Source organism: Parasteatoda tepidariorum, chromosome 4 (genome assembly GCF_982258835.1).
Source record: "Parasteatoda tepidariorum strain Cologne lab strain chromosome 4, Ptep-v5.0, whole genome shotgun sequence".
NCBI classification, from domain to species: Eukaryota; Metazoa; Arthropoda; class Arachnida; order Araneae; family Theridiidae; genus Parasteatoda; species Parasteatoda tepidariorum.
Window position 1 is genome coordinate 2,561,386 of NC_141758.1, and position 26,511 is coordinate 2,587,896.

At 29.7% G+C, this 26,511-nt stretch overlaps 1 protein-coding gene across 4 annotated transcripts in view; it reads left to right on the top strand.

Annotated features, from left to right (window-relative positions):
* The window catches only part of LOC107447565 (NPC intracellular cholesterol transporter 1), a 116,491-nt gene that overhangs the window by 77,548 nt on the left and 12,432 nt on the right, over positions 1-26,511 (top strand). For all 4 annotated transcript variants that reach the window (XM_087160514.1, XM_071181910.1, XM_043049807.2 and 1 more), the window contains 9 exons: positions 17,946-18,060; positions 18,809-18,936; positions 19,911-20,051; positions 20,133-20,222; positions 22,946-23,139; positions 25,263-25,393; positions 25,471-25,582; positions 26,052-26,116; positions 26,194-26,341. In XM_087160514.1, the coding sequence (XP_087016640.1) occupies positions 17,946-18,060; positions 18,809-18,936; positions 19,911-20,051; positions 20,133-20,222; positions 22,946-23,139; positions 25,263-25,393; positions 25,471-25,582; positions 26,052-26,116; positions 26,194-26,341 (1,124 nt within the window). The remainder of the gene's footprint in view (positions 1-17,945; positions 18,061-18,808; positions 18,937-19,910; positions 20,052-20,132; positions 20,223-22,945; positions 23,140-25,262; positions 25,394-25,470; positions 25,583-26,051; positions 26,117-26,193; positions 26,342-26,511) is intronic.

Below are 26,511 nucleotides of genomic sequence, written 5' to 3' on the forward strand. Positions count from 1 at the left end.
TGGAGAGAGGTCGAAAGTTTGGTCCTTTTAACATTAATTGTATTTTTTGTGTATTTCGCCATATATCATGAATATTTTAAGATAACCGAAAAATTTTTTGCACATAATTACAAAGTTCGTTTCTCCAAAGACAATTTGATACAAAAATGATTTTTAATAACTATTTATAATTTTTTATTGTTCTATGGGGGATTGCGGCAATTCGGAAATTTAGTTTCAATGGTTTGGTTTGGAGAGAGGTCGAAAGTTTGGTCCTTTTAACATTAATTGTATTTTTTGTGTATTTCGCCATATATCATGAATATTTTAAGATAACCGAAAAATTTTTTGCACATAATTACAAAGTTCGTTTCTCCAAAGGTAACTAGATGCAAAAATGATTTTTAATAACTATTTATAATTTTTTATTGTTCTATGGGGGATTGCGGCAATTCGGAAATTTAGTTTCAATGGTTTGGTTTGGAGAGAGGTCGAAAGTTTGGTCCTTTTAACATTAATTGTATTTTTTGTGTATTTCGCCATATATCATGAATATTTTAAGATAACCGAAAAATTTTTTGCACATAATTACAAAGTTCGTTTCTCCAAAGACAATTTGATACAAAAATGATTTTTAATAACTATTTATAATTTTTTATTGTTCTATGGGGGATTGCGGCAATTCGGAAATTTAGTTTCAATGGTTTGGTTTGGAGAGAGGTCGAAAGTTTGGTCCTTTTAACATTAATTGTATTTTTTGTGTATTTCGCCATATATCATGAATATTTTAAGATAACCAAAAAATTTTTTGCACATAATTACAAAGTTCGTTTCTCCAAAGGTAACTAGATGCAAAAATGATTTTTAATAACTATTTATAATTTTTTATTGTTCTATGGGGGATTGCGGCAATTCGGAAATTTAGTTTCAATGGTTTGGTTTGGAGAGAGGTCGAAAGTTTGGTCCTTTTAACATTAATTGTATTTTTTGTGTATTTCGCCATATATCATGAATATTTTAAGATAACCAAAAAATTTTTTGCACATAATTACAAAGTTCGTTTCTCCAAAGGTAACTAGATGCAAAAATGATTTTTAATAACTATTTATAATTTTTTATTGTTCTATGGGGGATTGCGGCAATTCGGAAATTTAGTTTCAATGGTTTGGTTTGGAGAGAGGTCGAAAGTTTGGTCCTTTTAACATTAATTGTATTTTTTGTGTATTTCGCCATATATCATGAATATTTTAAGATAACCAAAAAATTTTTTGCACATAATTACAAAGTTCGTTTCTCCAAAGACAATTTGATGCAAAAATGATTTTTAATAACTATTTATAATTTTTTATTGTTCTATGGGGGATTGCGGCAATTCGGAAATTTAGTTTCAATGGTTTGGTTTGGAGAGAGGTCGAAAGTTTGGTCCTTTTAACATTAATTGTATTTTTTGTGTATTTCGCCATATATCATGAATATTTTAAGATAACCGAAAAATTTTTTGCACATAATTACAAAGTTCGTTTCTCCAAAGACAATTTGATACAAAAATGATTTTTAATAACTATTTATAATTTTTTATTGTTCTATGGGGGATTGCGGCAATTCGGAAATTTAGTTTCAATGGTTTGGTTTGGAGAGAGGTCGAAAGTTTGGTCCTTTTAACATTAATTGTATTTTTTGTGTATTTCGCCATATATCATGAATATTTTAAGATAACCGAAAAATTTTTTGCACATAATTACAAAGTTCGTTTCTCCAAAGACAATTTGATACAAAAATGATTTTTAATAACTATTTATAATTTTTTATTGTTCTATGGGGGATTGCGGCAATTCGGAAATTTAGTTTCAATGGTTTGGTTTGGAGAGAGGTCGAAAGTTTGGTCCTTTTAACATTAATTGTATTTTTTGTGTATTTCGCCATATATCATGAATATTTTAAGATAACCGAAAAATTTTTTGCACATAATTACAAAGTTCGTTTCTCCAAAGACAATTTGATACAAAAATGATTTTTAATAACTATTTATAATTTTTTATTGTTCTATGGGGGATTGCGGCAATTCGGAAATTTAGTTTCAATGGTTTGGTTTGGAGAGAGGTCGAAAGTTTGGTCCTTTTAACATTAATTGTATTTTTTGTGTATTTCGCCATATATCATGAATATTTTAAGATAACCGAAAAATTTTTTGCACATAATTACAAAGTTCGTTTCTCCAAAGACAATTTGATACAAAAATGATTTTTAATAACTATTTATAATTTTTTATTGTTCTATGGGGGATTGCGGCAATTCGGAAATTTAGTTTCAATGGTTTGGTTTGGAGAGAGGTCGAAAGTTTGGTCCTTTTAACATTAATTGTATTTTTTGTGTATTTCGCCATATATCATGAATATTTTAAGATAACCGAAAAATTTTTTGCACATAATTACAAAGTTCGTTTCTCCAAAGGTAACTAGATACAAAAATGATTTTTAATAACTATTTATAATTTTTTATTGTTCTATGGGGGATTGCGGCAATTCCGAAATTTAGTTTCAATGGTTTGGTTTGGAGAGAGGTCGAAAGTTTGGTCCTTTTAACATTAATTGTATTTTTTGTGTATTTCGCCATATATCATGAATATTTTAAGATAACCGAAAAATTTTTTGCACATAATTACAAAGTTCGTTTCTCCAAAGACAATTTGATACAAAAATGATTTTTAATAACTATTTATAATTTTTTATTGTTCTATGGGGGATTGCGGCAATTCGGAAATTTAGTTTCAATGGTTTGGTTTGGAGAGAGGTCGAAAGTTTGGTCCTTTTAACATTAATTGTATTTTTTGTGTATTTCGCCATATATCATGAATATTTTAAGATAACCGAAAAATTTTTTGCACATAATTACAAAGTTCGTTTCTCCAAAGGTAACTAGATGCAAAAATGATTTTTAATAACTATTTATAATTTTTTATTGTTCTATGGGGGATTGCGGCAATTCGGAAATTTAGTTTCAATGGTTTGGTTTGGAGAGAGGTCGAAAGTTTGGTCCTTTTAACATTAATTGTATTTTTTGTGTATTTCGCCATATATCATGAATATTTTAAGATAACCAAAAAATTTTTTGCACATAATTACAAAGTTCGTTTCTCCAAAGGTAACTAGATGCAAAAATGATTTTTAATAACTATTTATAATTTTTTATTGTTCTATGGGGGATTGCGGCAATTCGGAAATTTAGTTTCAATGGTTTGGTTTGGAGAGAGGTCGAAAGTTTGGTCCTTTTAACATTAATTGTATTTTTTGTGTATTTCGCCATATATCATGAATATTTTAAGATAACCAAAAAATTTTTTGCACATAATTACAAAGTTCGTTTCTCCAAAGGTAACTAGATGCAAAAATGATTTTTAATAACTATTTATAATTTTTTATTGTTCTATGGGGGATTGCGGCAATTCGGAAATTTAGTTTCAATGGTTTGGTTTGGAGAGAGGTCGAAAGTTTGGTCCTTTTAACATTAATTGTATTTTTTGTGTATTTCGCCATATATCATGAATATTTTAAGATAACCAAAAAATTTTTTGCACATAATTACAAAGTTCGTTTCTCCAAAGACAATTTGATGCAAAAATGATTTTTAATAACTATTTATAATTTTTTATTGTTCTATGGGGGATTGCGGCAATTCGGAAATTTAGTTTCAATGGTTTGGTTTGGAGAGAGGTCGAAAGTTTGGTCCTTTTAACATTAATTGTATTTTTTGTGTATTTCGCCATATATCATGAATATTTTAAGATAACCGAAAAATTTTTTGCACATAATTACAAAGTTCGTTTCTCCAAAGGTAACTAGATACAAAAATGATTTTTAATAACTATTTATAATTTTTTATTGTTCTATGGGGGATTGCGGCAATTCGGAAATTTAGTTTCAATGGTTTGGTTTGGAGAGAGGTCGAAAGTTTGGTCCTTTTAACATTAATTGTATTTTTTGTGTATTTCGCCATATATCATGAATATTTTAAGATAACCGAAAAATTTTTTGCACATAATTACAAAGTTCGTTTCTCCAAAGACAATTTGATACAAAAATGATTTTTAATAACTATTTATAATTTTTTATTGTTCTATGGGGGATTGCGGCAATTCGGAAATTTAGTTTCAATGGTTTGGTTTGGAGAGAGGTCGAAAGTTTGGTCCTTTTAACATTAATTGTATTTTTTGTGTATTTCGCCATATATCATGAATATTTTAAGATAACCGAAAAATTTTTTGCACATAATTACAAAGTTCGTTTCTCCAAAGACAATTTGATACAAAAATGATTTTTAATAACTATTTATAATTTTTTATTGTTCTATGGGGGATTGCGGCAATTCGGAAATTTAGTTTCAATGGTTTGGTTTGGAGAGAGGTCGAAAGTTTGGTCCTTTTAACATTAATTGTATTTTTTGTGTATTTCGCCATATATCGTGAATATTTTAAGATAACCGAAAAATTTTTTGCGCATAATTACAAAGTTCATTTCTCCAAAGACAATTTGATACAAAAATGATTTTTAATAACTATTTATAATTTTTTATTGTTCTATGGGGGATTGCGGCAATTCGGAAATTTAGTTTCAATGGTTTGGTTTGGAGAGAGGTCGAAAGTTTGGTCCTTTTAACATTAATTGTATTTTTTGTGTATTTCGCCATATATCATGAATATTTTAAGATAACCGAAAAATTTTTTGCACATAATTACAAAGTTCGTTTCTCCAAAGACAATTTGATACAAAAATGATTTTTAATAACTATTTATAATTTTTTATTGTTCTATGGGGGATTGCGGCAATTCGGAAATTTAGTTTCAATGGTTTGGTTTGGAGAGAGGTCGAAAGTTTGGTCCTTTTAACATTAATTGTATTTTTTGTGTATTTCGCCATATATCATGAATATTTTAAGATAACCGAAAAATTTTTTGCACATAATTACAAAGTTCGTTTCTCCAAAGACAATTTGATACAAAAATGATTTTTAATAACTATTTATAATTTTTTATTGTTCTATGGGGGATTGCGGCAATTCGGAAATTTAGTTTCAATGGTTTGGTTTGGAGAGAGGTCGAAAGTTTGGTCCTTTTAACATTAATTGTATTTTTTGTGTATTTCGCCATATATCATGAATATTTTAAGATAACCGAAAAATTTTTTGCACATAATTACAAAGTTCGTTTCTCCAAAGACAATTTGATACAAAAATGATTTTTAATAACTATTTATAATTTTTTATTGTTCTATGGGGGATTGCTGCAATTCGGAAATTTAGTTTCAATGGTTTGGTTTGGAGAGAGGTCGAAAGTTTGGTCCTTTTAACATTAATTGTATTTTTTGTGTATTTCGCCATATATCATGAATATTTTAAGATAACCGAAAAATGTTTTGCACATAATTACAAAGTTCGTTTCTCCAAAGACAATTTGATACAAAAATGATTTTTAATAACTATTTATAATTTTTTATTGTTCTATGGGGGATTGCGGTAATTCGGAAATTTAGTTTCAATGGTTTGGTTTGGAGAGAGGTCGAAAGTTTGGTCCTTTTAACATTAATTGTATTTTTTGTGTATTTCGCCATATATCATGAATATTTTAAGATAACCAAAAAATTTTTTGCACATAATTACAAAGTTCGTTTCTCCAAAGGTAACTAGATGCAAAAATGATTTTTAATAACTATTTATAATTTTTTATTGTTCTATGGGGGATTGCGGCAATTCGGAAATTTAGTTTCAATGGTTTGGTTTGGAGAGAGGTCGAAAGTTTGGTCCTTTTAACATTAATTGTATTTTTTGTGTATTTCGCCATATATCATGAATATTTTAAGATAACCGAAAAATTTTTTGCACATAATTACAAAGTTCGTTTCTCCAAAGACAATTTGATACAAAAATGATTTTTAATAACTATTTATAATTTTTTATTGTTCTATGGGGGATTGCGGCAATTCGGAAATTTAGTTTCAATGGTTTGGTTTGGAGAGAGGTCGAAAGTTTGGTCCCTTTAACATTAATTGTATTTTTTGTGTATTTCGCCATATATCGTGAATATTTTAAGATAACCGAAAAATTTTTTGCGCATAATTACAAAGTTCATTTCTCCAAAGACAATTTGATACAAAAATGATTTTTAATAACTATTTATAATTTTTTATTGTTCTATGGGGGATTGCGGCAATTCGGAAATTTAGTTTCAATGGTTTGGTTTGGAGAGAGGTCGAAAGTTTGGTCCTTTTAACATTAATTGTATTTTTTGTGTATTTCGCCATATATCATGAATATTTTAAGATAACCGAAAAATTTTTTGCACATAATTACAAAGTTCGTTTCTCCAAAGACAATTTGATACAAAAATGATTTTTAATAACTATTTATAATTTTTTATTGTTCTATGGGGGATTGCGGCAATTCGGAAATTTAGTTTCAATGGTTTGGTTTGGAGAGAGGTCGAAAGTTTGGTCCTTTTAACATTAATTGTATTTTTTGTGTATTTCGCCATATATCATGAATATTTTAAGATAACCGAAAAATTTTTTGCACATAATTACAAAGTTCGTTTCTCCAAAGACAATTTGATACAAAAATGATTTTTAATAACTATTTATAATTTTTTATTGTTCTATGGGGGATTGCGGCAATTCGGAAATTTAGTTTCAATGGTTTGGTTTGGAGAGAGGTCGAAAGTTTGGTCCTTTTAACATTAATTGTATTTTTTGTGTATTTCGCCATATATCATGAATATTTTAAGATAACCAAAAAATTTTTTGCACATAATTACAAAGTTCGTTTCTCCAAAGGTAACTAGATGCAAAAATGATTTTTAATAACTATTTATAATTTTTTATTGTTCTATGGGGGATTGCGGCAATTCGGAAATTTAGTTTCAATGGTTTGGTTTGGAGAGAGGTCGAAAGTTTGGTCCTTTTAACATTAATTGTATTTTTTGTGTATTTCGCCATATATCATGAATATTTTAAGATAACCGAAAAATTTTTTGCACATAATTACAAAGTTCGTTTCTCCAAAGACAATTTGATACAAAAATGATTTTTAATAACTATTTATAATTTTTTATTGTTCTATGGGGGATTGCGGCAATTCGGAAATTTAGTTTCAATGGTTTGGTTTGGAGAGAGGTCGAAAGTTTGGTCCTTTTAACATTAATTGTATTTTTTGTGTATTTCGCCATATATCGTGAATATTTTAAGATAACCGAAAAATTTTTTGCGCATAATTACAAAGTTCATTTCTCCAAAGACAATTTGATACAAAAATGATTTTTAATAACTATTTATAATTTTTTATTGTTCTATGGGGGATTGCGGCAATTCGGAAATTTAGTTTCAATGGTTTGGTTTGGAGAGAGGTCGAAAGTTTGGTCCTTTTAACATTAATTGTATTTTTTGTGTATTTCGCCATATATCGTGAATATTTTAAGATAACCGAAAAATTTTTTGCACATAATTACAAAGTTCGTTTCTCCAAAGACAATTTGATACAAAAATGATTTTTAATAACTATTTATAATTTTTTATTGTTCTATGGGGGATTGCGGCAATTCGGAAATTTAGTTTCAATGGTTTGGTTTGGAGAGAGGTCGAAAGTTTGGTCCCTTTAACATTAATTGTATTTTTTGTGTATTTCGCCATATATCGTGAATATTTTAAGATAACCGAAAAATTTTTTGCACATAATTACAAAGTTCGTTTCTCCAAAGACAATTTGATACAAAAATGATTTTTAATAACTATTTATAATTTTTTATTGTTCTATGGGGGATTGCGGCAATTCGGAAATTTAGTTTCAATGGTTTGGTTTGGAGAGAGGTCGAAAGTTTGGTCCCTTTAACATTAATTGTATTTTTTGTGTATTTCGCCATATATCGTGAATATTTTAAGATAACCGAAAAATTTTTTGCGCATAATTGCAAAGTTCATTTCTCCAAAGACAATTTGATACAAAAATGATTTTTAATAACTATTTATAATTTTTTATTGTTCTATGGGGGATTGCGGCAATTCGGAAATTTAGTTTCAATGGTTTGGTTTGGAGAGAGGTCGAAAGTTTGGTCCTTTTAACATTAATTGTATTTTTTGTGTATTTCGCCATATATCATGAATATTTTAAGATAACCGAAAAATTTTTTGCACATAATTACAAAGTTCGTTTCTCCAAAGACAATTTGATACAAAAATGATTTTTAATAACTATTTATAATTTTTTATTGTTCTATGGGGGATTGCGGCAATTCGGAAATTTAGTTTCAATGGTTTGGTTTGGAGAGAGGTCGAAAGTTTGGTCCCTTTAACATTAATTGTATTTTTTGTGTATTTCGCCATATATCGTGAATATTTTAAGATAACCGAAAAATTTTTTGCGCATAATTACAAAGTTCATTTCTCCAAAGACAATTTGATACAAAAATGATTTTTAATAACTATTTATAATTTTTTATTGTTCTATGGGGGATTGCGGCAATTCGGAAATTTAGTTTCAATGGTTTGGTTTGGAGAGAGGTCGAAAGTTTGGTCCCTTTAACATTAATTGTATTTTTTGTGTATTTCGCCATATATCGTGTATATTTTAAGATAACCGAAAAATTTTTTGCGCATAATTACAAAGTTCATTTCTCCAAAGACAATTTGATACAAAAATTATTTTTAATAACTATTTATAATTTTTTATTGTTCTATGGGGGATTGCGGCAATTCGGAAATTTAGTTTCAATGGTTTGGTTAGGAGAGAGGTCGAAAGTTTGGTCCCTTTAACATTAATTGTATTTTTTGTGTATTTCGCCATATATCGTGTATATTTTAAGATAACCGAAAAATTTTTTGCGCATAATTACAAAGTTCATTTCTCCAAAGACAATTTGATACAAAAATTATTTTTAATAACTATTTATAATTTTTTATTGTTCTATGGGGGATTGCGGCAATTCGGAAATTTAGTTTCAATGGTTTGGTTTGGAGAGAGGTCGAAAGTTTGGTCCCTTTAACATTAATTGTATTTTTTGTGTATTTCGCCATATATCGTGTATATTTTAAGATAACCGAAAAATTTTTTGCGCATAATTACAAAGTTCATTTCTCCAAAGACAATTTGATACAAAAATGATTTTTAATAACTATTTATAATTTTTTATTGTTCTATGGGGGATTGCGGCAATTCGGAAATTTAGTTTCAATGGTTTGGTTTGGAGAGAGGTCGAAAGTTTGGTCCCTTTAACATTAATTGTATTTTTTGTGTATTTCGCCATATATCGTGTATATTTTAAGATAACCGAAAAATTTTTTGCGCATAATTACAAAGTTCATTTCTCCAAAGACAATTTGATACAAAAATTATTTTTAATAACTATTTATAATTTTTTATTGTTCTATGGGGGATTGCGGCAATTCGGAAATTTAGTTTCAATGGTTTGGTTAGGAGAGAGGTCGAAAGTTTGGTCCCTTTAACATTAATTGTATTTTTTGTGTATTTCGCCATATATCGTGTATATTTTAAGATAACCGAAAAATTTTTTGCGCATAATTACAAAGTTCATTTCTCCAAAGACAATTTGATACAAAAATTATTTTTAATAACTATTTATAATTTTTTATTGTTCTATGGGGGATTGCGGCAATTCGGAAATTTAGTTTCAATGGTTTGGTTTGGAGAGAGGTCGAAAGTTTGGTCCCTTTAACATTAATTGTATTTTTTGTGTATTTCGCCATATATCGTGAATATTTTAAGATAACCGAAAAATTTTTTGCGCATAATTGCAAAGTTCATTTCTCCAAAGACAATTTGATACAAAAATGATTTTTAATAACTATTTATAATTTTTTATTGTTCTATGGGGGATTGCGGCAATTCGGAAATTTAGTTTCAATGGTTTGGTTTGGAGAGAGGTCGAAAGTTTGGTCCTTTTAACATTAATTGTATTTTTTGTGTATTTCGCCATATATCATGAATATTTTAAGATAACCGAAAAATTTTTTGCACATAATTACAAAGTTCGTTTCTCCAAAGACAATTTGATACAAAAATGATTTTTAATAACTATTTATAATTTTTTATTGTTCTATGGGGGATTGCGGCAATTCGGAAATTTAGTTTCAATGGTTTGGTTTGGAGAGAGGTCGAAAGTTTGGTCCCTTTAACATTAATTGTATTTTTTGTGTATTTCGCCATATATCGTGAATATTTTAAGATAACCGAAAAATTTTTTGCGCATAATTACAAAGTTCATTTCTCCAAAGACAATTTGATACAAAAATGATTTTTAATAACTATTTATAATTTTTTATTGTTCTATGGGGGATTGCGGCAATTCGGAAATTTAGTTTCAATGGTTTGGTTTGGAGAGAGGTCGAAAGTTTGGTCCCTTTAACATTAATTGTATTTTTTGTGTATTTCGCCATATATCGTGTATATTTTAAGATAACCGAAAAATTTTTTGCGCATAATTACAAAGTTCATTTCTCCAAAGACAATTTGATACAAAAATTATTTTTAATAACTATTTATAATTTTTTATTGTTCTATGGGGGATTGCGGCAATTCGGAAATTTAGTTTCAATGGTTTGGTTAGGAGAGAGGTCGAAAGTTTGGTCCCTTTAACATTAATTGTATTTTTTGTGTATTTCGCCATATATCGTGTATATTTTAAGATAACCGAAAAATTTTTTGCGCATAATTACAAAGTTCATTTCTCCAAAGACAATTTGATACAAAAATTATTTTTAATAACTATTTATAATTTTTTATTGTTCTATGGGGGATTGCGGCAATTCGGAAATTTAGTTTCAATGGTTTGGTTTGGAGAGAGGTCGAAAGTTTGGTCCCTTTAACATTAATTGTATTTTTTGTGTATTTCGCCATATATCGTGTATATTTTAAGATAACCGAAAAATTTTTTGCGCATAATTACAAAGTTCATTTCTCCAAAGACAATTTGATACAAAAATGATTTTTAATAACTATTTATAATTTTTTATTGTTCTATGGGGGATTGCGGCAATTCGGAAATTTAGTTTCAATGGTTTGGTTTGGAGAGAGGTCGAAAGTTTGGTCCCTTTAACATTAATTGTATTTTTTGTGTATTTCGCCATATATCGTGTATATTTTAAGATAACCGAAAAATTTTTTGCGCATAATTACAAAGTTCATTTCTCCAAAGACAATTTGATACAAAAATTATTTTTAATAACTATTTATAATTTTTTATTGTTCTATGGGGGATTGCGGCAATTCGGAAATTTAGTTTCAATGGTTTGGTTAGGAGAGAGGTCGAAAGTTTGGTCCCTTTAACATTAATTGTATTTTTTGTGTATTTCGCCATATATCGTGTATATTTTAAGATAACCGAAAAATTTTTTGCGCATAATTACAAAGTTCATTTCTCCAAAGACAATTTGATACAAAAATTATTTTTAATAACTATTTATAATTTTTTATTGTTCTATGGGGGATTGCGGCAATTCGGAAATTTAGTTTCAATGGTTTGGTTAGGAGAGAGGTCGAAAGTTTGGTCCCTTTAACATTAATTGTATTTTTTGTGTATTTCGCCATATATCGTGTATATTTTAAGATAACCGAAAAATTTTTTGCGCATAATTACAAAGTTCATTTCTCCAAAGACAATTTGATACAAAAATTATTTTTAATAACTATTTATAATTTTTTATTGTTCTATGGGGGATTGCGGCAATTCGGAAATTTAGTTTCAATGGTTTGGTTAGGAGAGAGGTCGAAAGTTTGGTCCCTTTAACATTAATTGTATTTTTTGTGTATTTCGCCATATATCGTGTATATTTTAAGATAACCGAAAAATTTTTTGCGCATAATTACAAAGTTCATTTCTCCAAAGACAATTTGATACAAAAATTATTTTTAATAACTATTTATAATTTTTTATTGTTCTATGGGGGATTGCGGCAATTCGGAAATTTAGTTTCAATGGTTTGGTTAGGAGAGAGGTCGAAAGTTTGGTCCCTTTAACATTAATTGTATTTTTTGTGTATTTCGCCATATATCGTGTATATTTTAAGATAACCGAAAAATTTTTTGCGCATAATTACAAAGTTCATTTCTCCAAAGACAATTTGATACAAAAATTATTTTTAATAACTATTTATAATTTTTTATTGTTCTATGGGGGATTGCGGCAATTCGGAAATTTAGTTTCAATGGTTTGGTTAGGAGAGAGGTCGAAAGTTTGGTCCCTTTAACATTAATTGTATTTTTTGTGTATTTCGCCATATATCGTGTATATTTTAAGATAACCGAAAAATTTTTTGCGCATAATTACAAAGTTCATTTCTCCAAAGACAATTTGATACAAAAATTATTTTTAATAACTATTTATAATTTTTTATTGTTCTATGGGGGATTGCGGCAATTCGGAAATTTAGTTTCAATGGTTTGGTTAGGAGAGAGGTCGAAAGTTTGGTCCCTTTAACATTAATTGTATTTTTTGTGTATTTCGCCATATATCGTGTATATTTTAAGATAACCGAAAAATTTTTTGCGCATAATTACAAAGTTCATTTCTCCAAAGACAATTTGATACAAAAATGATTTTTAATAACTATTTATAATTTTTTATTGTTCTATGGGGGATTGCGGCAATTCGGAAATTTAGTTTCAATGGTTTGGTTAGGAGAGAGGTCGAAAGTTTGGTCCCTTTAACATTAATTGTATTTTTTGTGTATTTCGCCATATATCATGAATATTTTAAGATAACCAAAAAATTTTTTGCACATAATTACAAAGTTCGTTTCTCCAAAGGTAACTAGATGCAAAAATGATTTTATAACTATTAATAATTTTTCATTGTTCTATTTAACACTAGGCGAAAAAAATTTTTAATTGTAATGTATGCACATATTCACATTATTTTAAAAAATATTATAAGGCAAAACAAAAAATTTAATCGAAATCGGTCGATTAGTTTCTGAGAAATCGAATTTTTAACATACAATATTACGAAACTATTTGACTGATTCAAAATATTTAGCTTCAAATCTATTTCCATTATTAGGCATGATTATTTTTCACATGTATTATTATTATCTTGCGGTTTCTAAATCAACTATTGATAAGAAATTAATATTTCCTAAATTTTACTGGTAAGACATTGGATTTATATTATTTCAATTTATATTTATGTTTTTTACCTTCAATTTACAATAATAAATAGATATCTTCTAAAAGTGTTTTTGGTTTATTGATGCATCAATGCAATTATGTACAAGTTTTATAAATGCTCGAAAGCATCAAGCAAAAGTTGATTAATTATACATGTATGTATGTTACATAAATATATACATGTATCATAGATCAATCTGTACATTTATTAGAAATAGTAAGAAGATCAATATTCAGAAAACCTTATATAATCATAGGCATTTATGCAAACTAACACGAATTGATTAAGAACAGTTTGCTACAGTAAGTTCTCAGTTATTCTCACAGCTACCTTATTAATAATAGTGTGGTGGTTGGTTGTGTCCAGGAGATGAATAGATTGAGTTTACATTTAAGTATAAAAAGGGAAAATATGAAACAAGAGCAACTGGTGAAAATGACATAGACAGTTACTGATCGCGGTTATGATTAAGTTAAGTTCAGTCGCCGCACTCTCCCCCGCCAGTATCAGGGTGCTGATGTGTAACGATTGGGGAAGGTAACTCTACGGCCTGATCTAGTCCTTTGTTCAGTTGTCTTTGATATGTCCAGAGAATCTTTTGGTAGATTCGGTTCTTTTGAGGGAAAAGTTTGGATCTTGTTTGGTTCGGATTGAAATAGTCGAAATGCTGGTTGGAGACGGTTAATAGAAATAGTCTGTTCTTTCTCACGTATGATGATAGTGAAATGTTTTTCACTTTTCCGGATGACTTTAAATGGTCCGTCATACGGAGGTTGTAGAGGTTTTCGAACTGAGTCCCTACGGACGAATACATGGGACAAGTTTTAAGTTCAGGGTGTATGAAAATTCTACAATTATCATGGTGTGGTGTCGGTCGAGGTATTAAGTCTTCGAATAGACGTCGTAATTTACAGACAAATTCTTGTGGAGGATCATCATTTGGAGTAGGAATCAAGAAATCACCTGGGAAGCGTAAAGTTTCACCATAGACTAGTTCAGCTGGTGTTGCATCGTTGCTCTCTTTAACTGTGGAACGCAAACCGAGGAGAACCACTGGTAGAACATCTGTCTAGTCTGTTTTTGCTACAAGGCACTTCAAAGCGGCTTTGAGTGGCCGATAAAAATTTTCTACCAAGCCATTGCTTTGAGGTTGAAAGCTTGTCGTTCGACAACGTTCAATTCCAAGCAATTTCGTCAGGCTGAGGAACAATGATGATTTAAAGTTTGTTCCTCTGTCTGCCAAAACGGGCAATCCAGCCTGTGAAAAATGCTGATGCAATAGTGGTTGCTGACATGTCTGTTACAGGGATAACTTCTGGCCAACGTGTATAACGGTATATGCACGTTTCTGATGCAAGGACAGTTCCCTGCCTCCTACACAGGCCGGTCAGCGTTTGATCTGTTAAAATTTATAAAATAGATTTGCATTGGGGGGTAAACGTTGCAACCATATTGTTTTAAGAAACTCCTCAGTTACTGAATCGGTAGCAACTTCTCGCATTTGTCGTAGGAGAAGAGAGGGTTTTTGGTCTCCTAATTTAAGTTCTGAAAGTAGTTTTCAAATGCCTTCCCTTTCCGAATTCGAAAATTCGGTGATGAGATGTTCTTTTAAGTACCATATTTATTAGTTGCAGGGGGTGAAAATCACAAATCTGATACATGAGATAGCGTTTCTGCATTGATATGTGCAATAAAACTTGCGTATTTAGTTTCATCTTTGGTTATGTTAGATAAAGTAAATGCACTTTCAACTTGTAAAAAGCAAAGTTTAATATTTGTACGCCAAAAGGGGGGTAATTTAAGTACAACCTTATCTATGTGAGTATTTTCAGCGTTATTCGACTGCATATTAAAATGTAATAATGTATATATGTAATGAAATTAAATTAATATACAGTATGCATTCCGACAGAAATTAAGAAACAAAAATTGAAAAGCTGCAGTACCATTTTTATTAAACTTCCGATATCCAAAGAGAAACAAGTTATTCCATTTGAAACATAATCTCCTTAATATTTGATCGTCAGGCTGTCACCACTGTAGTAGTTGGTTGTGTCCAGGTGATGAATAGATTGAGTTTACATTTTAATTAGTCTTTATTTTACATTTAAGTATAAAAAGGGAAAATATGAAACAAGAACAGCACGTCATTCTACAATAGCATTTAGGATTCTTCTGGTGAAAGTGACAGAGACAGTTACTGATCGCGGTTACAATTAAGTTAAGTTCAGTCACCGCAATAGTAATAACTGTTAAAAAAAACTGTGAGTGTTAATTATTATTATTTTATTTCTGTTTACCTCCTTTCAAGTAATATGTTAACTTAATTCTTGTTGTTATTTTTTAAAAAAATTGTTAATACAGTGTTCCCACGGTCCTTGAAAGTCCTTGAATTTTTTTGTTGCTAAATTTAGGTCCTTGAAAGTGCTTGAAAAACATCTTAGGTCCTTGAAAAACTTGATAGGTCCTTGAATTTGTCCAATACTGCCGGCGGCCCTTTTTATAAAACACCCGCGGATCTTTCTCGTTCTTTCTGTTTTGTTCCCGAGCTCTCTCATGTGGTTTTTAACGCCACCGTTTCTAACCGGCCTAGCGTCTTGGTGTCTGCCAAGCACGCAGAGCACAGCAGACAATCACTGCGTTCGGGGCGAGACTCCACTTCATCTTCTGTCGCATATGCTTAGATCTTCTTTTTTCTTATCGAAACTGGAATACTCTCGAATTTCGTAACAATATGAACCTTGTAGTTTTCAATAAATTTGCTGTTTTACCATCCGCACTTGTCCTTACGTTTGCGTCATTTCAAAACTTTATTGTAAAGCGTATTCGCAAAGGCACGGCTTTGTATTTGTGTTATGTAGTTTAGACTAGTTATGCCTGGGAAGTGCTATTTTAATCCCCAATGGATGGATAATCAAGCATATAAAGAATGGATTTTATCGATGCCCGAAAAGAAGTTCAGAGCCAAGTGCCGATTTTGCATGAAGGAGATCGATATCGCGAAAATGGAAGAATCTGCTCTGAAATCACACATCAAAGAAAGGTAAAACAAAAAAGCAGTCTCATGCCCGAGTTCTCTTTTTCCAAAGACATCAACATCTAATTCATCTGGTGTAAATACTCCTTCAACATAGTGTGCCCCATGTGAAACAGAAACTTTAGTGGCCGAGGTAACATTGTCTTCTTATCTGGTCAAAAGGAATGTGCTTGATGCTGAAATTCTCTGGAGTCTGAAGTGCATCACTAGTAATTATTCATGTAACTCCTGTGAAGGGATTAGTAAATTGTTCTCCAAAATGTTTGCTGATAGCTGTATAGCGAGACAATTTTTTGGTAGTGCCACAAAGTGAGCCTATTTGGGCTCCTTTGGATTGGCACTATACTTCAAAGGGATTCTTATAAATGAGCTGAAGAATGTTGATTGCTACACTGTACTCTTTGATGAGACTTTAAATCAGTCTCTACAATCTAAGCAGATGGACATTATGGTAAGGAATTGATAATAAAGTTTGCACTAAGTATCTTACCTCCCAATTTATGGGTCATGGAACTGCAGAAAATATTTTGTCCTCTTTTTACAAATGCATGCATGATGGTTAAAAGCTCTCTAAAATACTTCAATTATCCATGGATGGGCCCTATGTCAATTGGAAATTCTATTAGAAGCTTCAGTGTGAATTAAAAGAGAAATATTCCCACCAGGTCATATTCATTGGCAGTTGTGGATTACACATAACGAATAATGCTTTTAAACATGGTGAAAATGGGATATGTTCCTTCTAATTTTTATTTTCAGAAAGAATTGTTGCTGCATAACATTTAGAGAAGGTTGTGTAAATTATGGATGAATAATTTCAGAAACTATGTTTAATAGAGGAGAGGAGGGGGTTATGGAATAGTCATGGGATATGGAATACCTAAGATTTAGCTCTGTCTTTCATGCAGCCTTCACATGGAAATACATAGGATTAAAGGATTTCACCATTAACACCTCATTACCATTAGTTATAGATTGTGCTGAAAATGATTTTGTGTATTAATATGTAAAACCAGTAGGGTTGTTTTTAAAAAAATATAAATTTTAGTCCATAATACATATACTCTCTTCTCTCTATATAGGCAAAGCATTTAGGTATTATATTTGAAATTAATTATTGCCACAACAAGCATTGTTGCTTCTAGTAAAATAGAAGAGAATAATTTTTAAAATTGGTCTTAGATTAAGGTCCTTGAAAATTTTGTTGAGGTCCTTGAAAAGTCCTGGAAAGTCCTTGAATTTCAATCTCATCATAGAGTGGGAACCCTGTAATATTTATTTTTAATAACAAGTAATGTTTCGTGTTTTTGTAATGTTTTTTATTACACAAATGAAACAGAACAGAAAAATTAGAAAAATTGAAATTTATACTATTAGTTACAAAAATCAAGGAAATTTGATAAAATAAGTTTGAAAAGTCTGGGTTTTTTTTCTGAGTGTTTCTGGTAAATGTTAACATTATAAATTTAATGTAGTTTTGTTTACATATTAAATCACAATATTTTGTTTTTAACTGAAAGCTATGACTATCTCTCTCATATGACTCTGGAATGAATTTCAATTTGAATCAGAATTTTTTTTTATATTACAATACTGTTTCACCTAATGCCTTTTGGTAAATCAACCTTTGGTTCATAAGGATGAAACTTTTAAAGTTTTATCAATGGCAAAAGAAGTGTTTATAGATTTAAAAATCGTACCTTACTTTTAATCCAGCATATATAATATACAGAGAGAGGATTAATATTACAGAGATTAATATTACAGAGAGAAGAAAAAAAAGCTAATCAAACATTGGATGAAAGGATTGGATTTGTGGTTGGAAAAGTTGCACCCAGCATGCTTTTATCCAGCATCTCCATGTCCAGTTGTTTTTTCATTGGTATGTGTTGATTTTATTCATTATTTTTCCATTGTTAATCTATTTAGTTAAAAAAAAAATGAAAATTGTGTTTCATTCATTTAACATTCATTTCTGCTTTATAAATTATTTTAGATTCTCTAAATATCAATTGTAATTCTTTTTTTAAATTAAAAAATAATAATGAAGTTTTTTAACTGTTATAGGATAGAATGGCCTAAACTGATAGGCAGTAAACAAAAAAATTAAATAATAAAAAAAAATTTCCCACCTTAAATAAGATTAGTTTAACAACCTTTGAATTGGTTTGATTTTATGGTTTGTTAATTTCAGAAGAACTTTGAGAAGTATTTTAATTAATAGTCAAATAATTTGTACAAATTTTGAATGAGACGTTGATGAAATGATAAATATCAGTTGTATTGAAACCATGCATGAAACAATGGATGGAGAATAAAAGTCAATTATTGCTAATAGATTCAGGGTTTATATAGCCTGGAAAAATTCTTCCTATTTCATTATTCTTTTTGGTCCAGGAACCTCTTATTCTGCACGGGATCCTGCAAAACTGATTTATATCTTACCATCATTATTTTAATTAATGTGTCATCTCAATGCAAATATTTTAAAATTGTTTTTATGTCAGACATTTTTAATAGGTTATCTTAATGAAAACAAGCATTTTATTTTATTCACATAATCTAGTGAATTTATTATGATTTATAATATTTTGATTTAATCTCTTATTATGATTATTATTTAATTTTAGGTACCCTGACAGACATGCCTGCTGTGCGTCTCTTTGCATTGTATGCAGGTGTTGCACTACTTGTGAACTTTTTTTTGCAGATGACTTGTTTTTTGGCTCTTTTCATATTAGATTGCCGACGTCAAGAAGTACGTCTTTCATTCTTTAGTTTATTCTATCTATTTTTTTTAAGAAATATCAAGGTAAACTTTAAAAGGAACTCAAATATTATAGAGAAGCATTATTATGGTTCTATATTACTTGTGCGTATAATAGAGAAATCTTAGCAATAAAAACTGTGTTTCTTATTATTCATAAAAATGATTATTTGGTTCACCTTTTCTAAATCTAAATTTTTGAGCATTTAATTGTCGTTGTAGAAACTATTGTGTTCTGTTGTGTGTACTGTATTGCAATAGGAATTTATTAATGTGTACTGCATGAATTATTACTTTATAGGCTGGAAAATTATTTCAGATTGCTTTAAACATAGATTGTTAATTACATTCAATTTTGTCTGTTTAGCATTGATCATGATGCTTGTTTATAGCACCAGGAACAGCTGCATGTTTTTTTTTATCTAATTTCAAGCATTGTTTATCATTATTAAATTATATAGGAGACGTTTTTTTTCCTTATACATTTATGCTAATATAAATTTGTTTTATGAATTATTATCTGGTTTTAAAACTTTTTAAGTGTTGGAAAACTTCTTGCAAAGTGTCAGATAAAACTAAACTCTATGGCATGACAGTCTATGAAGGTTTAAGGTCTACTGTCCCCATCCTAGTTCTCTTGAATTTGGATCTGGGGTGCAGGAACAGATGCTCTGGTTGAGTGGTCAGTTGAACTTAGAACCCCCAGTGTTTAGTACTGATTTTATCAACCCACTGAAAAGATGGAAGGCTGTGTCAACCTTGCTTTATCCAAGGATAGAACCCTGTGACATAGAAACAAAAAGCACTACCACTGTAGCCACCAGGTGTCAAAATATAAAATACATAGTTGTGATAACTAATTGTATGCAGGCCAAATTGATTCTGTTGTCAACATAGCATCATCTTCTGAGTTGTAATATAACATATAGGTAGTAAACAATGATTTTTTTAAAATTCTTTTTTAGAATCAAAGATTAGATTTATGTTGCTGCTTCAAAACTTCAAATAAGTCAAAAACAACGTCTGTGAAAGAAGGTCTTATGTTTAAAACTATTAAAAACCTCTACGCTCCATTTCTAATGAAAAATTCTGTTCGATATTTTGTTGTAAGTTCAAATCTTCCATCCCTATAGTTACATTCTCTGATTGAAGTTTTTAGTATCTATATTTATTTTTTATTTATTTAGATGACATCGTTTATTGCATGGCTTTGCTGTTCAGCTGCTGTTTTGGATAAAATCGAAATTGGATTTGATCAGAAGTTATCGGTTCCAGAGGTAATAAGCTCATCTCCAACATCACCTTGGAAAATCACTCTGGAACTCCCCAGAGTTCCAAGATACCTTGGAACCTAGTTTGAAAATCCCTGATCTATATTAAAGGATTTTTTTTATAAAAAAAATTCATTATTATAAAATTACTATTTGGTGGCTAGATATTGAAATATTAGTATTTGGCCAGCCAAATAGTTAGAAGATTAAACAGTCTGCATTAGGCAAAGTCACTATTTAGTGCATCCCTAATTAAAGCATTAATTTCTGTGCTAATACTGTGTCCCTAATTAAAACATTAATTTCTGTGCTTATACTGTCCCTAATAAAAGCATTAGTTTTGTGTCTTCTATGCTGCTTAGTTAGCTTCTGCGTGTTCTGTTTAGCTTGTAATAGTAGTGGTTATTATTTTTGTTGATATGAAATGCTTTCCAAAACATTTGTCTACTGGCAAAATATTGGAAAATAACTTTGCCTTTATTAAATTTCTCAAACTTCCAATTGGCAAAATCTATTAATATGGATTAATAGATTTCGTCAATTGGCACTTCATTTAAACTGTTCACACTCTCGGCATTTTACTTTACTTGGGCTCACCAGATGCACTTAAAATCATGTTTCACCAAAAAAGCGCTCAAAGACTATCACTGAGTACCTTCTACCACAAATATTTTAAATTTGGCAGAATAAATTAATGTAAGACTAAAATAAGTTTTTTTGCTGAAAAATCTCAATACAATAATGTAGAACAGCAGTTCCAAAACTCCTGGTCTGCAGCTTTATTCTGGACAGGGGGCGTTGATTGTGAGTCTAAGCCAAGATTAAACTAACTTGGGGTTTAATACCACAGGGTTCATAGTTTTCCTGATTTTCCAGATTAAATATATTTTGTCCTAATATTTTGCTTTTTATCCTGATATTCCTGATTTTTGTGTTTGTTCAAAACATCTCTTTTTTAAAGAACACAAATACAAATGCTGTAAAAAATAGATTTGTCAATGAGTCAAAATATTTGAATTTTTTGATTCAACCTTTTTTTATTTTAATTTATAATGATAGTAGAAACGGCAACATTTTCAACTTAGGAACCATCTGCTGATTGTATAAATGGTTCAGATATTTAGCCTTACCCACAAGTTTATTGTTTCAAACTTTTTGCCAATTTAGACATTCTATAAAAAGGAAATTCGATTATTAATTTTATATTATCAATTTTATATTATAAATATGAAAATGTGCTAATTATTTTCAACAAATACTGTATAAAATCTTGTAGGATTGGATGGAGTTTTGTAGTTTCACAGTAAGTTATTCATCTTATTCAAGCGACTTAAAAAGTGATCGATTCCAATCAAAGATACAGTAATCATGTCATAGATCTTTTAAATGATAAATTGAGGGATCGCCCACTTAAATTACTTTGGTACAAAATATGTTAGAGGCATATTCACTGTGTTTTCATTTCGAGATTATCGGAGCCCTAGTTTAAAATTATTTATTTAAGAAAATCTTTAATTCCATTACACATTAATTACATAATGGTATGGCGGAATATTAACTTATTGATGCTGATTATTTTTTTAATGCTATAGTATTAGAAAATTTGTTCATGCATTGATTAGAAACTCTTATGAGTTGTTCATTATTGATAAAATTATACTGGAAGCTGTTAAAACTTTGTGTTCTAAACGAAGTAATTTTGAAAATAAAAATTGTATTTCTTTTATTCTTCTGGTTTAAATGTCCTTTCATTGCTGCTAAGTAGAGCAACTTATACTTTTTTGTTCGATGTTTGCCTTTTTTAGAAGTAACATGATATACTTACTGTTCCCAAAAATGTCCTGTTTTATTTTAAAGATTATCCTGTTTTTTTTTTTTTGCAATTTTTTCGAAACGATTCTATAGTACTAGTAATATGGGGCATCACTCAAAAGTTCTCTGCCGAGAAGGACTTCAGACCAGGGTCGGATTAAGCGTACGCGAGGCACTAGGCCATTCAAATTTTTGGGGCCCTTAGATTAAATTTTTTTCTCGTATATTTTTTATTTCTTCAAATATAAAAATATTTATATATCTTTTCATGTAAGAAAGCATATTTAAAATTAAAATAAATAATAAATTAAATTTTACTTTATTTTATTAAATTAGAACTAAAAAATAATCATAACATTTTGAAAAATCATTGTTTTTCTTAATTTTTTAGAATTTATTTTCAAAAAATCCATTTTAAGGGGCCCCTAATCATTGGGGGCCCCAGGCCATGGCCTAGTCTGGCCTAATGGGTAATCCAGTACTATTTCAGACTAAAACTGTCCAGTGTGAATCTGCTCTCTCGTGAAAGATAAAATTGTCAAAATTTCCATTAAGGGTTCTTTAAACTTTGATCACTTGTTTTGAGTTTTCTTAAAGTTGTGTTAGCTAAGTGAATACAATAAAGTTGTTTTCTTTGTATGAAAAATGAAGCTTTTTTTTAAACTTTTTCTTCTCTAGCATGTTTTACTAATTACTATGAAGTGCACATTGCATACATATTTGTCATAGGTATAGTAATAGGTGTCTATTTATTATTATATTTTTACAGGTATATTTAATTGTTGGTAAACACCAATATATATATTTTTTTAAACACAAAACTGACTGCTAAAAATGCTGACTTAGAATCTTTTTAAATTAAACTCTAAGTGTTAGAAATAATCTGCCCGATCATTTATGTGTATTTTTGTTTGAAGGATTCTTACATGCTTAAATACTTTGAACACCTTGAAAAGTACCTCTCTGTCGGACCTCCCGTGTACTTCATCATCAGCGATGGTTACAACTACTCCAATCCTGTGGGTCAGAATAAAGTCTGCTCTTCCCAAGTATCTTGTGACTCAGATTCTATTACTTATCAGTTGGGTAGAATGGCTATGATCCAAAACAGGTACATTATTTTTTAATTACTGTGTATTCATAGCATCTACAGAATATTGTAGTAAGGGGTCATTCTCTTTAGAAAATGCAGAAGATCTTTGTGTAAAAAAAAGAAGCTTGCTTTCAGTTATCAACTCCTTATGTGGCGTCAGTTAAATACAAAAAAAAAGTGGAAAGAAATGATCTTCATTCAGTTATTAAACACAAAAAGGCATCGAAAGAGACAGAATTAATCTGCTCCTGTCTATATAAAGAACTACTCTAGAAAAGGGGAGCTTTCGATTCTTGACCCATGTCAAAATGTTTACCTGAAATAGTTTAATCTCAGAACCATAACAGTGATGACTGGCTTTGGACTAGACTATATGTTTGTGATTGTTCATAATTGGGAAAATGAGACTAAACTTTCTACTAATTATGAACATCCTTTGAGTAGAAGTGACTTTGTTTGATATGACTTACAAAATACACATTATGGTTAGGAGCGGCTGATGAATTAAAGGAAAAGAATCTGGTTTTAAATTAAAATAGATCAATCATTTTTATTTATTTTATAACCAGGGAAGAAAAACCAAATTATTTTTAGATTTATGACTATTATTGTTCAGCCCTGTGGTTTTGAACCCAACTCAGAAAGCAAGGAAATTCCTGAATCCAGCATTTAAACAAACTAGCCTTTGTAGAGAACTTTTTCATCGATCTTACCCACATTTGCCTTATATTGAATGGGAAAACTATAAAAGACTCCCGCGATTAGCTTTACAGCAACTGAATTCTGACCCAATATCTGTCTAACACTAAGGATATTTTACGTCAGTACTGTTATTGGTGCAAGCCGGGAGTAGAGTTCCTGTCGAGTAGTAGCAGAAAGTAAAGTTTGAACTAGAGTGTTCTCTCTTAGGAGGCAAGCACTTTATCTCCATCACTGCAGCTCGAGTAGATTATGTACTCGAGAAAGTAGGCACATCATAAGAGACAGTTTTTCTTAAATTTTACATGAAAAATTTAACAAAAACTAAATTATACCACATTTTCTCTCAGTTTAAAATAAGTGCAATCGTGGGAATCATTTAGAGCTTCATTTAGTGTTTTTCCCCTACAATGTTGGCAAGTTTCTGTTTCAATACATAACAAAAAATGAGGCTAGATTAGTTTTTGGAGGCAATCTATCTTGAAATATATTAAATTTGGCTGACAAGGAGGTGTTCTCTTTTTTTTTAATTCCCAATCTTGTAAAAAGGCTAGAAGGTGGAAAAGGATTCATGATTCAGATGCATATTTTGAGGACCTTCTGATTTCCAATGTTTTAAACAGCTTAAAAAACTTAGAGAAATGCTTAAAAAATTCATCAAACAGAAATGAAATTTTGTTGAGAGAATGTTTTTACTTTTATCTCTAAGTCTAAACTTAATACTTAATTGAGACTTTAATTAAGTAACACTACTTAATAATGAAAGGAAGTCTAATTTATAAAAAAGTAATAAATGTGATTTTTTTTTGTAATATTTATTCTTGATTGAGAACTTTTTGTTTATAAATATATCCAAAAAATTAAGTTTTTTGTTGTCATAAGAACTTTTAAACTAGTATGTTATTTAAGAAAACTAACTTTTATATAAATATGTAAGAATGTAATGCATGTAATAAAAAAAACTTTATTCAAGTGTATTTTAATACCTATTATAAGCATTGAAAATAGCTACCAATTTGAATTATAATTTTTCTCATAATATGTAGTGTTTGTAATTTTTTTTCTTCTTTTTACTGATTTCAAAAAAGATTATTTAAATTCTCTACTTGTGGAATAATATAAAGTGTGTAAAACATCTATATTTTTAGTAAGATCTATAAGATTTTGCTTTATATTAAGCTTAAGAAAATCTCCAACACATCTAACGAAACATTTCCTTAATTTTTCATTCATTGCACTTCTGGGACTGAATTTTTTTGCTTTGCAAAACTTTCCTGTTATCTCTCTCTCTCTTGAAGAGCGTTTGAGAAATCTATTTTAATAATGAAAATGCATAGCAAAATTGGCAAACAATAAATAAACTTTGTACTTAATATTTATCACCCAAAATGTGTATTGATACAATGAAATCGATAATCAGAAACTTTTGCTTATCATTGTAGGACTTACATTGCTCTTCAGCCCATATCATGGATGGATAATTATCTTGATTATTTGCAAGCAGATTCTTGTTGTTTTGAGTTTAAAGAAAATGGAACTCACTGCCCTTCTTACACAGCCCATCTAATGAAAGGTAGAGTTGAAATGATTTAAATTTGCTTAATGTTTCACCGTCATTCATGGCATACAATAAAATAATTTTTTTTGCAGGCATGTGTAAATCTTGTAGAGTCAAAGACCCATCTACATTGTCTGAAGCTGAATTCACGAGAAGGCTCGACTTCTTCCTCAATGATTCTCCCTGGAATGCATGTCCAAAAGGGTAAGCGCTATTCTCTTTTAATTTTTCTGACGCAGCCAGACATTATTCTGGAGCCATACAAAGATTAAATACATAATGATTAAATACATTATTTCCAATCAAGTGAAAAGATGCTGATATATAAGGGATTTTTCATTATTAGGTTTAGCTCTGTGGATTGTGTTTTTATCACAAAGTAGTATATTTTATAATAATTGTGAATATTGCAGAATCTTGGTTATTTTCTATGTAATTTCACTTGGAAATCTTTTTCAAAAACTTTAATATTTAATATAATGGACAGGGATAATTGACTTTCAGGAGCTAAATAATTTTTTTTAGCTTAAAACTTTCAGAATAATTGTTTTATAAAAATTGTTAGATGACACTGTTTTAGAAGCTACCATCTAAGAAATTCAAACTGTTGTTTCTTATGATAACTAACTGATTATGATCACATGCATTCTTAAAATAGCTTTATTTCTTACAGAGGTAAAGCAATGTTCCGTTCTTCAGTCGAGTTGTTGTCTTCCGAAAATGCAACTAGAATCGCTGGTAACATTTTGCATTTTGATAAATCAATTTAATGTTAGTTATATCACTCATAATAAATCGATTCAATATATTTTCAGCTACCAACTTCATGACTTATCATACTGTTCTGAAAACATCAAAAGATTTTTATGAGGCTTTGGATTGGTCAAGAACTATTTCAAAAAACATCACTGCTTCTCTGCGAAATATCTCTGGTGATTCTGAAGTTACAGTCATGCCTTACAGGTGAGCAGTTAAGAATAGTCATGTTATATCTGTCACAAAAAAGCTTGAACTTCTTTTTTTTTTGTAATAAGAGATGAGTAAATTATAAAAAATGAAAAATAAATTCGGAAATTGACTGAAATATTAAGGTTTAAAATTTGCCTTGTTTGTCACATTTATCATTACTGTCA